At 28.6% G+C, this 17373-nt stretch overlaps 3 protein-coding genes and 1 non-coding gene across 7 annotated transcripts; 3 read left to right on the top strand and 1 right to left on the bottom strand.

Moving 5' to 3' along the window:
* Positions 1-457: 457 nt before the first annotated feature.
* Positions 458-9352, bottom strand: LOC116428914 (uncharacterized). 4 transcript variants are annotated; one of them, XM_076369511.1, is made up of 9 exons: positions 8797-9352; positions 8581-8723; positions 8461-8484; positions 4524-7936; positions 3834-4416; positions 3539-3739; positions 3133-3259; positions 2908-2979; positions 458-1273 (listed from the first exon to the last, which is right to left on the bottom strand). In XM_076369511.1, the coding sequence occupies exons 1-9, from the start codon at positions 8888-8890 to the stop codon at positions 744-746; spliced, it is 5187 nt and encodes a 1728-aa protein (XP_076225626.1). In that variant the 5' UTR covers positions 8891-9352; the 3' UTR covers positions 458-743. The 4 variants fall into 4 exon arrangements, with proteins under 4 accessions (XP_076225626.1, XP_031836988.2, XP_076225625.1 ...); XM_031981128.2 differs by having other exon boundaries at positions 3539-3766; positions 8797-9349; XM_076369510.1 differs by lacking the exon at positions 8461-8484 and having other exon boundaries at positions 3539-3766; positions 8797-9349.
* A 1297-nt stretch (positions 9353-10649) lies between these two features.
* On the top strand, positions 10650-10721 carry TRNAQ-UUG (transfer RNA glutamine (anticodon UUG)). The gene has a single exon. It is a non-coding gene; the product is annotated as a tRNA-Gln (tRNA).
* Positions 10722-11007: 286 nt separating this feature from the next.
* Positions 11008-13584, top strand: Dph1 (diphthamide biosynthesis 1). Its single transcript, XM_076369070.1, has 4 exons — positions 11008-11649; positions 12444-12751; positions 12861-13244; positions 13323-13584. The coding sequence occupies exons 1-4, from the start codon at positions 11337-11339 to the stop codon at positions 13551-13553; spliced, it is 1236 nt and encodes a 411-aa protein (XP_076225185.1). The 5' UTR covers positions 11008-11336; the 3' UTR covers positions 13554-13584.
* Positions 13585-13922: 338 nt separating this feature from the next.
* On the top strand, positions 13923-15762 carry LOC143174712 (uncharacterized). Its single transcript, XM_076369071.1, has 3 exons — positions 13923-14579; positions 14847-15083; positions 15146-15762. Exons 2-3 carry the CDS (start codon positions 14859-14861, stop codon positions 15377-15379), a joined length of 459 nt encoding a protein of 152 aa, XP_076225186.1. The 5' UTR covers positions 13923-14579; positions 14847-14858; the 3' UTR covers positions 15380-15762.
* The last annotated feature ends 1611 nt before the right edge of the window (positions 15763-17373 follow it).

The following is a 17373-nucleotide window of genomic DNA, read 5'->3' as shown; positions in this document are numbered from 1 at the left end:
CGCATCGTGCCTAATCACAGACCTAATAACAATAAAGATTAATACAATACGCATGTATAAAAAAATTATTCGTGCTCCAATAATAATTTTATCTAAAAACTGACACTGGATCGATGTACTATTCCTTATTGGACATTATAATACTTTTAGAGTAGAGAGCCATTTCCTACTTGCATAATCTTAATATAATACAATGAAAAATGTCATATTTGAAGATAACAATAACAAAAAATCAATTTGAATAAGTGTCATATATCATCAACGAAAATAATAACATTAACTTACACAGGCACTACCCATCGTATAACAATTACCTACTGAACAATCTTTAATTAATATTTACACGCGAAACAAAACCATTCAATTGTTTTGATGTAGCCTTTACAAATCGATTGTCAGCTATTCGAATAGCGATTTATATTTTTTATTATCATTGTGAAGCTAATTGTATACAAAATTATGTTAATATTAAGCTCTATTCATATCAATACATCTTTATACAAGAAAGAAAATTCCATATTTTAATATGAAATGCTATAGACAATCGATTAAATTTCAGCAATAAAATAAAAATTTGTTACATTTTATGTACACTTAGAACTTATGTATAATATTCGAGATTCAGTTTATATACAATGATCTCACTAATTGGAGTAATCACTGTAATTTTGCAATGAAATTATTTCGGACGGACTTCAGCTAAAGTATTTCTTTTAAAAATTTACAGTTGGCTTTGTAATACGTTAGTCGTCGATTAAAACACTGCACTTATCGGTGGGTTCAACTTTCTCATGGCTAACACAGTGCACACTTTTTGAAGACGCTGGATTAAAACTTCTCTCTTCTTGAATATCACAGAGAGGCACCGTTGGCGAAAGATCATGGTTCGAAGAGTTTGGTAGGATGCATTGATTTTGTGTAAAGTTTATATTTTCTGCTGATTCCAAGAGCTTGTCTTTGTCTTCTAATTGCTCGATATCATCCTTTTTTATCTGTTTAACGAAGAAAGAATGTGTGCCATTTGTAGATAAGTTTAATTTCAAACGATCTCTAGTGTGTCTGAGTTCTCCTAATTGATGTTGTTGACCATGGCCATATTCATTCAGTAATTCTATTCTGTTTTGCTGTACTCCTTGTTGACCACCATCTACCTCATCTGATTCTTCATTAGCTGATGTGGAAGCACCAGGAAAAAATTGACTTACATATTTACTCTCACTAGTTTGAAATTGAAATGGACGATTTGAACTGCTCACAAAAAATTCTTCGTTGCCTATAAAGAAAACAAATTTTAATAAGTAATATACAGAGTATAATAAAATATGCAAGATCCACTTCAGGAGTGGACAGGAGACAGAAAAACAATTAAAAGAGTATATTTTAACGTGTATTTTATTTGATCTTGTTTCAAAGTTTATAATCATTTTTGTGTTTCACTAATTTGCAAATTCTTACTTTCATAGTACTGAAGTACTTTGTGCGTGTACAAATTAAGGTTCCTAACAGATCTCAGATAAAACTGGAATTTCTTTAAAATTCCAGAATTCTTTGATATAACAACCATAGGCTTCTATACAGATGCTAAGCAGCTGCGAATCACTAAAACACAAGTTTATATGAAATTTTTTTATTGCTTTTATAATCTTCTGTCCACTTTTGAAGTGAGTCCCACTTATTCTGGTACACTCTGTATATTAGTTTCATTAGAAAGACACAAATCTACTAAAATTATGTGAATATTAAAGGAGAAATAAATAAATAAATAAATTTTGAATAATAGTTTCACTAACGAAAGTTTAAGTAAAGGCAAGATCCTGACCATAAAAATATAGCATTATAGCAGCAAATACTCAATAGTTTTTTAGATAACTGTTATGAAAGTTTTATTAGAATTATATTTTATTATCTAAAGCATATTATTATTAGCAGCCGTGATGGTGTTGAGGTATTGTACTACATTTATAAACTGTTAGCCTAAATTCTTGTCCCATGTGATGTCATTTTTTCCTCATTGTTTTTATTGATCTTTTTATATTTTATAATTTATAATTTATATTTCACACATAAAAATACATACGTAATTTTAAATACGTTCAAATGACATGTCTTGGTTTATTAAGAAAGGTTTGAATTTTATTTGTAATGTTATAATTGTCGGAAATACCAAATACCAATGAAAATTTCCTTTTCAGGAAAAAAATTCGTTCTTGTAAAAACTAATAAATCTTACAATTAACACCTCTAAAAAATTATCAATGTATAATGTTCAAGATTATTCTACAGAGAATTATATTGTACCTGATGAAAAAATCTCTTTCTGTCATTGCTCTATCTTTTATATAGTCTGCTTTTCTGGCAGTATATGAATACATCTCCATTTGCCACAATCATTCTAGTTATTTAAAATTTATAATAATTAAGTACGGGTTTTTATGAGTGAAATATAAATTATAGGTTATAAAAAGATTAATAAAAGCATGAGAAAATAAGTTACATCACATAAATTTCGAACTCAAAAATATGATTCTAATAAAACTTTCATAACAATTATCTAAAAAAAGCATTAAGTGTCTGCCCCTATAACGCTATATTTTCATGAACAGGGCGGCGGTATTTATTAGCATGCAAACTTTCAGTAAAACCGGTGATCTGCAGACTTTTTTTTTTCCTTGCAAAAGATTGGGAGATACAAAGGACGCGCTCACGTATGCATATAGAATTAAATGAAGTGGTAGCGAAAATTTTTCACGATTATTTCGAAAACTAAATGAGAACGACATTTTTATCAGAGAAATAGGTTATTTAAATCATTGATTTTTATGATATTTGTTAATTTTATAAAAATCGATAAAGCCGTCCATCTGCTGCAGTATTATAAAAAAAAATTATAATAATAATAAAACATACCAGTATGATTACCATCGTCATAATCTAGAGGATATAGATCTAATCGTGGTTCATCTATCATTTCCTCCCAATCTAAAAAACAAACCATGTACATGTACATCTCATACAAAAATAACTATTGACATCAGTTTCTTTTTTATAGAAATTATATTTACGTAAAGTAATTGAAAAATGTCAATAAATTATTAAACTCTTTTAAGTTATTAAATATATTAATGACACTACCAGCATATGAAGTAGGTTCCCAGGTGGTAGACGTTTCTCCTTGAATATCGGTAGCTAATGTTTCCTTCGGATATTCGTATACGCAGTGATAACGTTGCTTCTTGAACCAAACACTCTTCTTTTGATCCTGGACAAATCGCACATTGTCGATCCGATAAAAATGGTTAAGCTATATCTATATTTAACATATATCTAATATGTAAAAAGTACATTTGCTAAATACCTCAAATTAAATCTGGAATAGAAACATTCATCAGAAGAAGGTTAAAATTATATAAATTATTCTATGTACAAATAAATAATACACCTACCGATTCGTCCTAGCAGCAAGATTAAAAATAAAAATTAATAAATATTTATACTGCACTAAAAAAAAGAGTGATAATAAATCTGTCATAAAGCTTACGCCGGATTTTAATGTTTTGTCTGGAGATCTTAATGCAGAACGGTGTGGTGCTAATGTTGCATTCCAAGCTGATGGTGTAAATTCTTCTTCTTCTTCATCTTCTTCTTCTTCATCCCCCTCTTCTTCTTCTGCACCCATTTCATCTTCAATATCAGCAACTGTTGTTTCTTCATTATTGGTTAATATGCTCCGAGTTTGAACCTGTTCAACGTGTGGTTCATTGTATCGCTACAAGATATAAAATTATCATAGCCATGAGAATTGTTTCACATTTAATATATGAACAGTAAAGTACCTTCCAAACAAATTCTCCGGAACTGGAACTGTTATCTTCATCTTCTTCTTCTTCTTCTTCTTCTTCTTCTTCTTCTTCTTCTTCTTCTTCTTCTTCTTCTTCTTCCTCCTCATCTTCCTCCTCTTCATCTTCATCTTGACTACCCCATCCATGTTCTGTTCCAAAACTTGTTGACATTAAGCCTTCCTCTGCTGGTAAAGGTAAGGGTAACGGAAAAGGTGAAGGTAACTGTTGCCATTTAGATTCTTCTTCAGGGCTTGGTAAAGGTGCTACCCCACTTCCAATCATAATATGTGACTTTTCTTCACGAGAACGAATTACTGAACAATTATAATCCAGGTTTTCTTCTTCAGAAAGATCTCCATTAGTTGTATCTCGTTCATCATCATGTAATTTCTCTCCTAAACCTTCTAATAAAACCATTTTGTTTGTTAGAGTATCAACTAATAATACATCATCCGACGCAGCTGATTCTTTTGAAGCAATCGATGCATCTCTAGAATTTGACATTAAAGACTCTGAAGTAAGAGTACTTTCTCGTTCTTCTTGGATTGGACTAAGTGGGGTTCCATATATATTATACCTATATATAATAAATAACTTTTTAATGTAGTTGTATAAATAAATGATGAAATTAATTAAGAATTAAGACTACTTTATTTAGGTAATTATAAGAAGTATAACAGATACCTTATTGAAATACCCACACCTCCACTGCCCTGATTTGACGATTCTTCATTATCATCATCATCATCCCACTGTCTATTTTCTATATCGCTAGATACAGAAGGATTATCTTCATCATCATCATCATGTGTTTCCAAAGGTTCTACAACAGTCATTTGAGCACAAGGCAATTTCTCTCTTAGTTCATTTCGAATTGCTGTTACAAACTCTTCTTCCATACCAAATGATACATAAGAATTATCGCTACGTAAACTCATTGTAGAGCTATCTTCGTCTTCTGTTTCATTTGTATTTGTATTTTGATTTTGATACCTATTTTCGGTTTCGTTTTTATTTTCACTTTCGATTTCATTTTCAGTTTTGTTTTCCTTCCCTTTTTCACTATCGTTTTCAATTTTGTTTTCTTTTTCTGCTTCGTTATTGGTTTCAGTTTTGTTCTCATTTTCATTTCCACTTAATAGATATTTTTCTGATAATTGATATGTACTTGTACATTTCATATTCATAGGTATATTATGCTGCATTACATTTTTATGTGGGGAAGTAACATTAATGTTACTTGAATTGTTTTGTGGAAACATAACATTAACGTTACTTGGATTGTTTTGTGGAGAAATAATATTAACATTACTTGGATTATTTTGTGGAAAAATAATATTAACATTACTCGAGTTTTTTAAATCTACCTGTTCTCCAAGTTTAAATACAGTTTTTGGCTTTAGTCGTTTTTCATCCTCTGATACTGATTTCACAGTATTAATATTTGTTAAATTGACATCCATGGTACAGCTTTTATCAGTTCCTATTTCAACTATAGTTTCTACAGTCTGTAAAGAATCAGATTCCTCATCATTTACATGTACCTGTTTACTTTCTGTATGTTTAACATAGGATAAATCTTCTGTTACTTTCTCAGAACTTTGCAATGTTGCATAATACTCAGCATCGAGAATTGTGTCTAATTCAAATAAAATCTGTAACTGCTGCTCTTCGGTAGGTATTGCAATTATAGCAGAATCATTAACAGAAGATGAAGGAACTGAAGATGGACAAACATTCTCTTCCTCCTCACAAGATTCCTTATCTCTGAACCCAGAATCAGAACTTTGCTCATCATCTGGAGTAGATAATTGCTTTCTCTCCTCTTCTTCGTCATTAGGTATACATCTTTTTTCCATGTCCATGTCTTCTCCATTAAAAAATTCATCACCTGCATTATATTCAGAATACTTGGTATGATATTGTGGTGTATTTACTGCAGTAGTTACTATTAATTCTGGGGTATTATTATTTTGCTGTTTAGAAGATTCTGCATAATCATTAAATTCACCTTCATAAAGAAAACCCGGGACTTTCTTTTCTAAAGCAGAATCTAGTGCATGATTCCATAATTCAACATCAACTAAATGACTTTCAACTTCATCAAAATTAATTGAAAAATTATTAGAAAAGAAAGTATTATCATTGCCTTCGTGTTTAGTTACATTATTATATTGGCATGCAATATTTTCTTGTAATGTTTCATAAGATGTATGATCAGGTACAAAACGAAGAAGGGGGAAATTGGGATCTCCTTTAGACACAAGTCTCAACACATGTTTGTCACTACGAGTTTCTATATTTGCATCTATAATAGGTTTAACATCTGTTTCTACAACAGATTTATTATCATCTAAGGATAACCTTAAAATTGGCGTTTGGCCTTGATCCATTGTTAATGTCAATAATTTGGGTCTTTCTGAACTATCTAACATTTTAATCTTATGAGAAGCATTATTTGGCAAAGGATCTCGTAATTTTCTTAATGCTTCATCAAACTCATCCATATGAATACTATGTCTAATGTCACTATCACTACCAGTAGCTGGTAATTTTTTCTTTACATGTTTATCTGATGTTTGAGCCCCCATTGATAATTCTGCATCAGAATCAAGGTCGATATGCACAAGCACCATTAAATCAGTAACAGATTTAGACTTTTGTTTCACTTTTTCAGTATAAACTTCTTGTTCAATTTGTTCTTTCCAACTTTCTTCTTCAGTTTCAGAACTAGATTCGTGATGAACAACAACATTTCTAACATTTGGTACATTCTTTACCAGTTCACCTGGTCCAAGGCGAAATGAAGATTGCCGTGGTGTATCATCAACAATTGTAGTCCAATAATCCGAATCAATACTACCTCTAAGATCTTGTAAACTAGCACTGCGGACATGTTTAGTTCTATTTACACGTAAACTTTCCCATCTTTGTTCAAAATCTAAGTAATCTGTATATTCATTTAAAAGCGCTTGCTTCACTTCTTCCAAAGTTGACCTTTTCTGAGGATTTAAATTCAGACATAAATGAATTGCCTGAAGTATATTTGGCAGACAACCTTCTAAATAGGTTTGTAACACTTGTATACCATTTGGCAACGAATCAGCTCTTAAAGATAATAGCATTTGAATAACTTGTTCATCACTCTTATCATTATATGGTTTACTTCCCCAAGTAGCAATTTCCCAAAGAAAAATAGCATAACTCCACATATTTGCTTGAGGTGTAATTTCTCTTGTCTCAATTGTAGTATCAGTACATTCTATGCTTTCCGGTGCTGACCATCTGATCGGTAATGCACGATCTCCTACTACATAATAATCTTCAGGATATTTTTCTACGCCAGTACCATAATCTCCTAATTTTGCTGATAAATCTGATGCTACTAAGCAATTTCTTGCAGATAAATCTGTATGCACAAATCCATAACTATGCATATGTTTCAAACCAGCTGCAATATCTAGTGCCATTCGAACTGGAATATTTTCTTTACTAAGCGCATCTTGAGATTTTTTATCATAGTTTGATAATAAAAAGCATTTGAGGTCACCTACTGAACAAGATTCAAATATCAATAGGTATGGGTCAGTTTCTAAACAAAAACCCAACAAAGTCAAAATATTTTGATGTTGTAATTTTAGATATGGTGTAGCTTCACCAAGAAACCAAGCTTTTTCTTTTGTAGTGGCTTCTTCTGTAAGAATTCTTACAACAACACCTCCATTTTTTGATATCCTTTTACATCCTTCTAAGTCTGCACGACCCTCTACAACTTTTCCAAACCAACCATGACCTATCTCTCTCAAATATTTTAATTTTTCTCTGGGTACAGATAACTCTTGTGCATCAAACCATTCACGACAGTGTTCTGGGAGAGTATTAGAATCCGAGTCACGTTCTTCAAAAAATGATGTTGACAGTGGCAATGGTTTAGGTTTCGAAGAACTTTTGGACCCAGATATAATATGGTCTACAGGCAGAGGTTCGAACTGAACTCTATCAGCAATAATTAACATACGTGGAACATCTAATTCTAATCCTTCAATGCTATGCTCAAATGCTGATTCTTGTTCAATGTTGTTTCCATCTTTAAACTCCTAAAATATAAAACATTAAACATATTCACTACATTACTTTATTGAAAGCAAACAATAATAAGCATTCAACAAAGTAAAAAATTAAAGTGAGTTAAATATTAAATAATATTAAATGTACATATATTTAGACACAATTCCGATAGCAGCATTCTATAGCAATATATTTATTTTTTTACTATTCGTGCAACTATTTGAAACAAAAAATATACAATAAAATCTACTATATATGTAGTGCATTGTTTTAGTTTTAAGAAAACTAATTCTTTACATATTTATAAGTAATAAATTTTGAAATAGTGATTCATTGATGTTGTATGACTCCTTCCATAAGAATATTGAATTAAATAAATTATTAATGTATCTTATACTAAAGACTTAAAGTACTTATGTATTTCTCTTAGACTTTGATAATCTACTTTTAATGTATTTTAAATATTCAAATAAAAGGAGTCAAAGATAAGCTATTCAAAATTTATTTTATTAATAATATTGATCCAAAATTCACATTGTATTATCTATGTTACCTGCTTGTACTTTCCTGCTTTGTCCTACAATTAGAAATGTATAAATCATTCTTAAGACACTAATTAATCGTAACAACTTTCATTTACTATACTATTCGTTACGATTGGTGGCAATATTACCTGAAATCCTTTAGGTCGCCTAGGTCTGCGACAACAAAGACATCCAACTAAAGTAAATGCTGTAGCAGTTATACTTAAAAGAGCAATCATATATTGTACCCAATATCGTTCCCATTTTGATGAAGTATGGATATTTGGCAAATCTGTTAAAAATGAAATAACCTCTAATTCGTTAGGTGTCATTAAAACGCACGTTGAAATAGACAATTAACATACCTATTTGTATCGAAGATGATACAGGATAGGCTGTAAGTGTCGGTAGTCCCACCCAAAACAGCCAACATATCCAACATAATATAATATCCAACATCGCGCATTGAAGCTCTTTAATAATGATCGTGATCCATTTAAGTCATTCTTAAAGTTTTAAGATTGCTCAAAACAAGAGCATAATCGTAAAAACTGATAGATTTATTAAGTCGTAACACGTTATAATTTTACGACATACATATCACAACTTTCCGTAATCTCATATTTCTGATGTATCTACACTTTATTGGAAACTAGCTTCGATCGTACAGAATGTTGAATGAGTCTGTCACAGCTATGATAAAATGTTGTAGTAGTATGTAAAACAGAAATTCACGTTTCTTAGGGAAACCACCTGGGCCAAGCATGATACGTATCGTGAAATGGATACAATACAATCAGCCACGGTCCGGTTAAAAGGTAGGTGTAAAATCACCACGCTTGCCAAACCCAGTTCTATTCTTGCCTCTCTCTCTCTCTCTGTCTCTCTCTCTATCTGTCTTTCTGTCTCTCTCTCCCCGCCCCCTCTCTTGCTCGTTCACTCGTTCTCTTTCTACTTCCAATACACTTATCAGTACATATAAGGTGTCACATAACTGATAGTGCAATGAGGAAAAGGGTGATTCTTTATACAAAAGATTAATTCAAACGTAGACTAACATTTTTTCATCTAAGGCCGTCTTTTTTAGAAGATTAGATTGAATAATTTTTTGTTAAGCTTACACTTAATGCCAACAGATTATGTTCTAATTCGATCTTTTAGAAAACGAACGTATTGTTACTTATTTTTACATACAGAATAATTCTGTATTAGTTATATCACTTGCATATAATCACGAGTTAGTATGTGAACGTTTACTTGATAAATATTTAAATCTCATTTTCTCAAAAACGAAGTCAGAAATAAAAACATTCGGTTTTATGTTTTTGACTTATTTTTTTATATATACCCTTATATTTACGTCCTTCCCCGTTAATCAACAATTACGTGACACCCTGTATATATATTTACTTTACCATATAGTGACCGCTCTAATCTGTGGCATTTTGATTAGCGCCATATTTTATGCACTTGTCTATATATATAGCAAAGTACATTGGAAAATAAATTTAAGTTTATCTTTTTTTTTTGTTTAATAAATATAGTTTCACAAAATAAAATCAACGAAAAATTAATACTTATACAATTAATACTTATGACTGCTAAGTAATGTATAATTTGGAAAATTGTAGTTGTAATTCTTACTGTGTAATGTAATGATTATAAGTTACTCTACTTATTTATAATAATCTTCGCTGAATAATAAATACATAATTATTCAATGCGTTAGTAACGTAACAATTCGAATTAATAAAGCAAATTTAAAATAAATGGAGATTTAAAAAATAAATGTCATTCAGCATTATTTACTTAAACAAATATAACTAAATTTCAACGATTTAGAATATCAAAATACATACTTAAAATCTGGAAATTAATTGTACATTATTTTCAACTTTTTACACTTTGTAAAAATATACCGATTTCAATTCATAAGTTAAGATTTAAAGTGTGATAACAAAACTGATTTAAATAACAATTGTTGCTTAATAATTACACATTTTTTACCTTTATAATAAAATTTGTTAACAATCGTATTTTTTAATTATAATAAATTGTATGAGTCATAATAATAAATAGTAGTAAAAAAGTGATGTAAGTTATTTTAAAAGTGATTAAAATTTATCAAAATCTATTTTTGAATATACTAAAAGATTATATTATAAAGAATTATTATTTATTATTAAAATTTATAGAAAAAGAAACCGTTTATACGAATGGTCCCATGGTGTAATGGTTAGCACTCTGGACTTTGAATCCAGCGACCCGAGTTCAAATCTCGGTGGGACCTAGAAGTTTTTTTTCAATTTAATTAGAAAATATATTAATTATATGAATAATTCTAAGTAAGAATACAATTTATTTGAACATTAAGTTTTGTAGCAATTATGTACACATATTGCGTAAATTAAAATATATTTTTTTTAAATGTGTGTTTTAAATTTCTTAAAATTTAATAATCGCAATTATATCGCAATGTTTATGTTTTTTATTTAATTTTTTTTTCGTTTGAATATTTTCATATGTAACAACAATAAATATTGATATAAATAAATATTACTGCAGACGAGATGGTATTACAATCATATTAGAGGGCATTACTGTCGACTGTTACGTCTAAATTTATTTACCTTCAAATGTGGCAATGGATATAACCTCTTATTTTGATATCTTAAGTATTTACATGAAGATTATAGTGGTATATACATGATGAAATCAAATTAATAAAAGTAATTAAAACGATTTTATATCATGAATATTGTTTATCACGTATGAATACTGTGTTTTTAAAAAAAATGCAGTTGAATAGTTGAATCAGTTTTTAATATATTTAAACGTGAATACATATGCTTGCTTAACTATTGTAATTATAAAAGCAGCAGAATTATAAGAAGAAATTACAACTATGGCTGAGGATTCTAATTCAGTTGTTATAGCTAAAGCTAAAACACTTCGCAGAGTATTTAAAGCACCAGTTAAAGTAAACAAACTTCCAGAGGAAATTTTGAATGATCCGTTATTGAATACAGCAATTGCTGCACTACCTAATAATTATAATTTTGAAATCCACAAATCGGTATGGAGAATTAAAGAAATAAAAGCTAAAAGAGTAGCATTACAAATGCCAGAAGGGCTTTTAATGTATGCTACAACTATAGCAGATATTATAGAAGAATTTACAAATGCTGAAACTGTTATAATGGGTGATGTAACTTACGGTAAAAAATTATTGACCTTTAAATATGTAAAAATATAATAATTGTGCATGACTTCAAAATCTAAGACATTTTTAAGAAAAGAATATAAAAAATAAGTAGTTTTTATGAATTCTTTTGTTTTACATTAAAACATTCATCTACTTTTTGTTTTGTACAATGTTAATTTATGAATACTTTGCATATATTTTTATACCATTACATGAAAGCATAAGAAATCTTTATTGGGATGTATTAGTGTATTGTTACCTATAAAAATACCTACATTTGTTATAATCATTAGAAATAAAAATAACAGTATTTCTTTTGATCATTATTATTTTAGTTATTCGTTGACATTAAACAGAGAAAGCAGTGGTCAATTGAAAGAAAACATTTTATTTTAAAGAAAATATTTTTAATTTAATATGTAATAAAATAGAAATATTGTTTATATTTTTATAATTCTGGTATGGACAACATAGATATATAACAGATGTAAATAAACTATAAAGTTAATTGATTCATTATTGTACAAGAAACTATATTAATTACTTTAAAAGATATAGTTTTGGAAAAAGTGCTACAAAATATAATACAAACGACTTAACTTATCATTAAAGTATATAATATAATACTCTCATATAATACTTAATTTTTAATTGAAGAACATATTAACAATTATGAATGTTTGAAATTTTTGAAAATCTCTTTTATTACAATATATTAGAGCTTTTATATTAAAAGAAAATTGATCTTTTAAACTTAAATTCTTTAAATATTGTTAAGATTTATATACATTAAAGTGTTTTATATAGGAGCATGCTGTATAGATGATTACACTGCAAAAGCATTAGATGCAGATTTTTTAATTCATTATGGTCATTCTTGTTTAATACCTATTGACCAAACTGTGGGAATCAAAGTACTTTATGTATTTGTAAATATAAAAATTGATGCATTACATTGCATTGAATGTTTACAAGTAACATTACCAATCACTACAAAAATAGCTCTTGTAAGCACCATTCAGTTTGCTGGAATTTTACAAGCAATAGCATTAGAAATGAGAAAAAATGGCTATGAAGTATTTATGCCACAAAGTAAACCATTAAGTCCTGGAGAGGTACTTATACTTTTTTTTTCAAATAAAATGAAATAAATTGTAATTATATATTATGTTTTGTAAAATTATTATATACAATATTTTATGTAATATTTATGTCTTTCTTCAGATTTTAGGTTGTACAGCACCCCGTATTCGATGTGCCAATGTTGTGATTTATGTTGGTGATGGTCGATTTCACTTAGAAGCAATAATGATTGCTAATCCAAAACTTAGAGCATTTCGATATGATCCATATGAAAAAAAATTAACTGAAGAATTTTATAATCATGAAGAAATGCTGAGAACTAGATTACTAGCTATAGGTAATATAAAAGAGACTGATACATTTGGATTAGTACTTGGCACTTTAGGCAGACAAGGGAATATTAATGTTTTGAAGAATTTGGAAAATCAACTTAGACTGCTAGGAAAGAAAAATGTTATTATATTACTATCAGAAATATTTCCAGATAAAATTAAATTATTCAGGGGTATTGATGCCTTTATACAGGTAATATTACTTTATATTCATATATATTCATTCTGTAACTAAAAAGTATATCATTAAATATTAGCAATTATTTAATAGATTGCATGTCCAAGATTAAGTATAGATTGGGGTACAGCTTTTGAAAAACCATTTCTTACACCTTATGAAGGAGCTGTTGCTTTAAAAATGATAAATTTTAACAATGATAAACCATATCCAATGGATTATTATTCTTCTGCTAGTCTTGGACCATGGACACCTAATCATAAAGAATCAGAGTTAGAAAAACAGATTGATACTTGTTGTGGTAAATGTAAAGATAAGACATAAATAATAAAGATCAATTTATATCTAAGTTTAATTGTTGCAAAATTTTTTATTTAAACATTTGTACATACCCTTAATTTTATTTTGCATATTATTGTAATTCCTATTTAATAAAGAAACCTAATATATTTAATTAATACTGTCTGGATATTAATCAGTATTAAATTTGAACATTTTTTAAAGTAAAAATTTGTTTGATTTATGTGACTAGTTCATACATACATGTTTTTGAATCTACATATAATAAAAATAAATATATTTGCATTTAACACAAATATACAAAATATATTGAAGTATATTTTATGCTACTGGATCGAAGGTAGTGTGATTATAGAAAGATAGAAAAGACCGCGTGGGCGAATTACGTCATACGCCCACCTGTAGCCGTGCACACATAAAACTTGTCATATTACATACTACGTAATAGGTGTGTATTAAAAATAAAACTCGTAATTTTTATAGCATGTTATCGAATTTTGCTAAACAAATTTTGATTTGCAAAAAATTAAAAATTTGAGCTTAAAGTTTCGAAAAAATGCTGTAAAAAACATTCTATTATTACAAGAATAATTCAGTTGCATAAGTTTTTAATGTTATATTTTACTAAAAAATTAAATATATAGATCTCTTCACTAAAAATATGAAACCTTAGATAAATTTAATTTTGACAAATACTTAGAATTAGTAAAGTACTATGAGAAAGATATTAAGAAAAGGTCACAGGGTAGATCACATAGCTCCCGGGGGTGGAAGGCTGTTTCGGCCGCACCCCGGCATCGCAACGTCAGTTGCCGTTCCAACGTGGCTCAACAAGTACACGCGGTATTGTGCAGATAGTACAAGTATTTAAAAAATGCACTAAAATATAAAAGTTATTATTAAGTTGTTTTATTCGTAAATATATTTAAAAAGAGTGCCACGAAATTTTATGCATACATTTATTTTAAAAAAAGTAATAAAAATATACTGTTATTTTTATATCTTACTTTTTCATTGATTAATTGCTAATAAACACTTTAGTAAGAAATTGTAAGTATAAATAAGATTATATTAAGAACTTTTCGACTTTAACTTACATGTTTCATAACAAGATATTTGCTCTTTTATATAATTAAAAATATTTAATTTTTTGATCTTTAAGTATTGATCTTGAAAATTATATTTAACTCAGTTACTGTATATGTTCTCTAATTCTGTGAGTTCTTAATTAAATTCCTAATAATATTAAAGGAATAAACAAGTGAATTTCAGTAGGAAAATTACATATAATACTAATAATATTATTAATTGCAAAAGGTATATTTTTTAATGAAGTCTAAAGTAATGAACGGAGATAACTGGGAAGAAAACTGGTCTAAACAGCAATCACAAGCTAGAAAAACAGTGCAGCGAAATAGCAAAAAGACTGAGAAATCAGGCTTAAAATTATCAAAATCATCTAAAGGAGCTACACCTAGAGAAAGAACTTTAAGAAGATTAGAAAGTAATGAAAGAGAAAGAATGAGAATGCACAGTTTAAATGATGCTTTTCAGGTAAGAATATGTATACTGATATTTATTTTTGAAAGGGAAGTTTAAATCATTATACCTTGTAGTCTTTACGTGAAGTAATACCACATGTGAGCAAAGAAAGACGACTATCAAAAATTGAAACTTTAACTTTAGCAAAGAATTATATAGTTGCTCTCACAGATGCGATATGTGCAATGAGAAGTGAAGAAAATTCGATGGATCGACAAGATGAAGTTTCTGAACCTCAAGAATCATCAAGTAATATGAATATTTGTTTAAATATGAACATTCCAATTCCTTCAAAGTCTTGTAGTTAGGGAAGTTTTAAATTCTATCTATAAAATAATTTATAACATACTACAATTCTAAAAACTATGCAGGCCTCTGAAATGATGATAATCGCTATGTAACATTTAAATTAATTTCAGTATTATAACTTATAGTACTTAAATTTATTAAGAAATTCTAGTCTGAAGTACCTTATAGATAATGGTTAAATTTTGATATATCGATATCAAAATAGATAAAATTATTATTAAATCAATATAGAATTTTAACTTTATTTACATTAATAATTCTATCATTATTTAATACTATTGTAACAACTATTGTGCCAAAGAATAACTAATATTTTCATAAAAAAGAGAAGAGATACTATTTTACTATTAAAAGCTATCAGTATTATTGCATACATGTATTACATCACAATTATTTTGTAAATATAAAATGCACTGTATATTTTTTCAAATATCAAAATAAATATTGTTAATACTGCAACTTTAATGTAAAGTACAATTTATTGATGTAAAAATATACTTTAAGAAATAATATCCATTTATTTATATATACATATGATTGAAAAGTAATATAAAATGTATATTTTCTCATTTTTCATCTCTAAATATAAATAAATATTATTAACACTTTAACTACCTCGCGATTTTAATAGGTATTTAAGTAAATACTTAGCTATGTAGATCATTATGTTATAAGGGAAGCTTTTTTAAATTGTAGTTCTAGAAAACAAAGAAATTATATAACAGTATTAAATTGAGCTCTATTGTCGTACTCTGTGAATTTATTTTGCTAAGATTCAACAATTTACGTTACAACATTAATATAACTTTTATTTGTTTATTGAAACAAATACACTAGATCTTCTTTGGTTCATTTGTACATTACATCTATTTGTTTTATGTTAGTAATTATTTTATTATGTGTAGAGCATTTGAAGGTCTTATAACTAGGTACAAAAATATAATGTTCTTAAAGCTTATAATAAAATATAAAAATATAAGATTCATATTTCTAAGTACAAGGAGATAATTAGATTTCCATGAAATATCTAGATTTGAATATCTAAATAATTATTTCAATGTTAATGTATGTATGTATATGAGCTCTTATGGTAGATATAATGATATTGCACTAAATTTGGAGAGAGTTCCAGTCATATTTTCTTAAAACTAGTTACTGTATGTTACTTCCTACTTTATTATAGGTTGATATATCTTGGATTTTTAAATTGTTCGATTTAAGGAAAGCTATGATTATTCTTAAAATTGGTATGTTAATATCTTGAATAAATGATTCGGTTTTATTGACATCTGAGAAGCAATTTCTACTGATGTCATTCAACATTTTGGGTCTTGAGTAATTATAAAAGTGACAATGCCAAAGTATGCAATAAAGTTTCTGATTGTCGTGGCTATACCCACATCTGCTGTCTTTGGTGATTTCAACTCTGGCTAGTAATACTGGTATGTAAGTTATAATGGTCAGTTCTGTATCTGCATATCCAAATAGTAAAGTGCTTTGGAAGTTTCTGTTTGGAGAACCAAGGGTTTTCTCCAGATTGGTACAAATTTGTTAAGTAATTGGTGTCTTTTATGTTAGAATATTTCCTTTAGAGAGTCTCCGAATTTTTTCACATTTTATCTTTGAGTTTGGTCTAAGTTGCTGAGAGGTATTCTTACGTTGTTGTCAGGGTAAGTCAAGGTGACTTCTTTGGTAACCTGATTACTCATTTCGTTACTAGGTATGCCTATACAAATAGGGGTTTTAAAGATTTAGATGCAGTTGTGTTGGAGAGAGTGGAAATTTGTTGGTATTTTTTTGATTTCCTGGATGTATTTGTTGAGGTGCACATTGTAAGAATTGCTGCTAATTCTTTGGATGTTGCTAAGAGAGTCTGGCCAGATGATATATGAGTTGGATGTGTCTTCTGGGGCCACTTCAATTACCATTAAAATTGCAGCAGTTTCCTTAGTAAGTACAGTGTAAGAAGCTCCAGTGAATAAAGCTTTCTCCC

The sequence above is a fragment of the Nomia melanderi genome, chromosome 7 (genome assembly GCF_051020985.1).
Source record: "Nomia melanderi isolate GNS246 chromosome 7, iyNomMela1, whole genome shotgun sequence".
Taxonomy (NCBI): Eukaryota; Metazoa; Arthropoda; class Insecta; order Hymenoptera; family Halictidae; genus Nomia; species Nomia melanderi.
The sequence above is the reverse complement of the archived record's forward strand: the minus strand, read 5'-3'. Positions and strand labels throughout refer to the sequence as shown.

Excerpts from the sequence above, each read along its gene's own strand:
- LOC143174712 (XM_076369071.1), top strand. The coding sequence starts at position 14,859 with ATGAAGTCTAAAGTAATGAACGGAGATAACTGGGAAGAAAACTGGTCT. Across the intron at positions 15,084-15,145 it reads GTTTAAATGATGCTTTTCAG|TCTTTACGTGAAGTAATACC; the intron begins GTAAGAATATGT and ends TATACCTTGTAG.
- Dph1 (XM_076369070.1), top strand. The coding sequence starts at position 11,337 with ATGGCTGAGGATTCTAATTCAGTTGTTATAGCTAAAGCTAAAACACTT. Across the intron at positions 12,752-12,860 it reads AACCATTAAGTCCTGGAGAG|ATTTTAGGTTGTACAGCACC; the intron begins GTACTTATACTT and ends GTCTTTCTTCAG. Across the intron at positions 13,245-13,322 it reads GTATTGATGCCTTTATACAG|ATTGCATGTCCAAGATTAAG; the intron begins GTAATATTACTT and ends ATTATTTAATAG.
- LOC116428914 (XM_031981128.2), bottom strand. The coding sequence starts at position 8,890 with ATGTTGGATATTATATTATGTTGGATATGTTGGCTGTTTTGGGTGGGA. Across the intron at positions 7,937-8,460 it reads AAGCAGGAAAGTACAAGCAG|GAGTTTAAAGATGGAAACAA; the intron begins GTAACATAGATA and ends TTTATATTTTAG. Across the intron at positions 2,980-3,132 it reads GGAACCTACTTCATATGCTG|ATTGGGAGGAAATGATAGAT; the intron begins GTAGTGTCATTA and ends TTTGTTTTTTAG.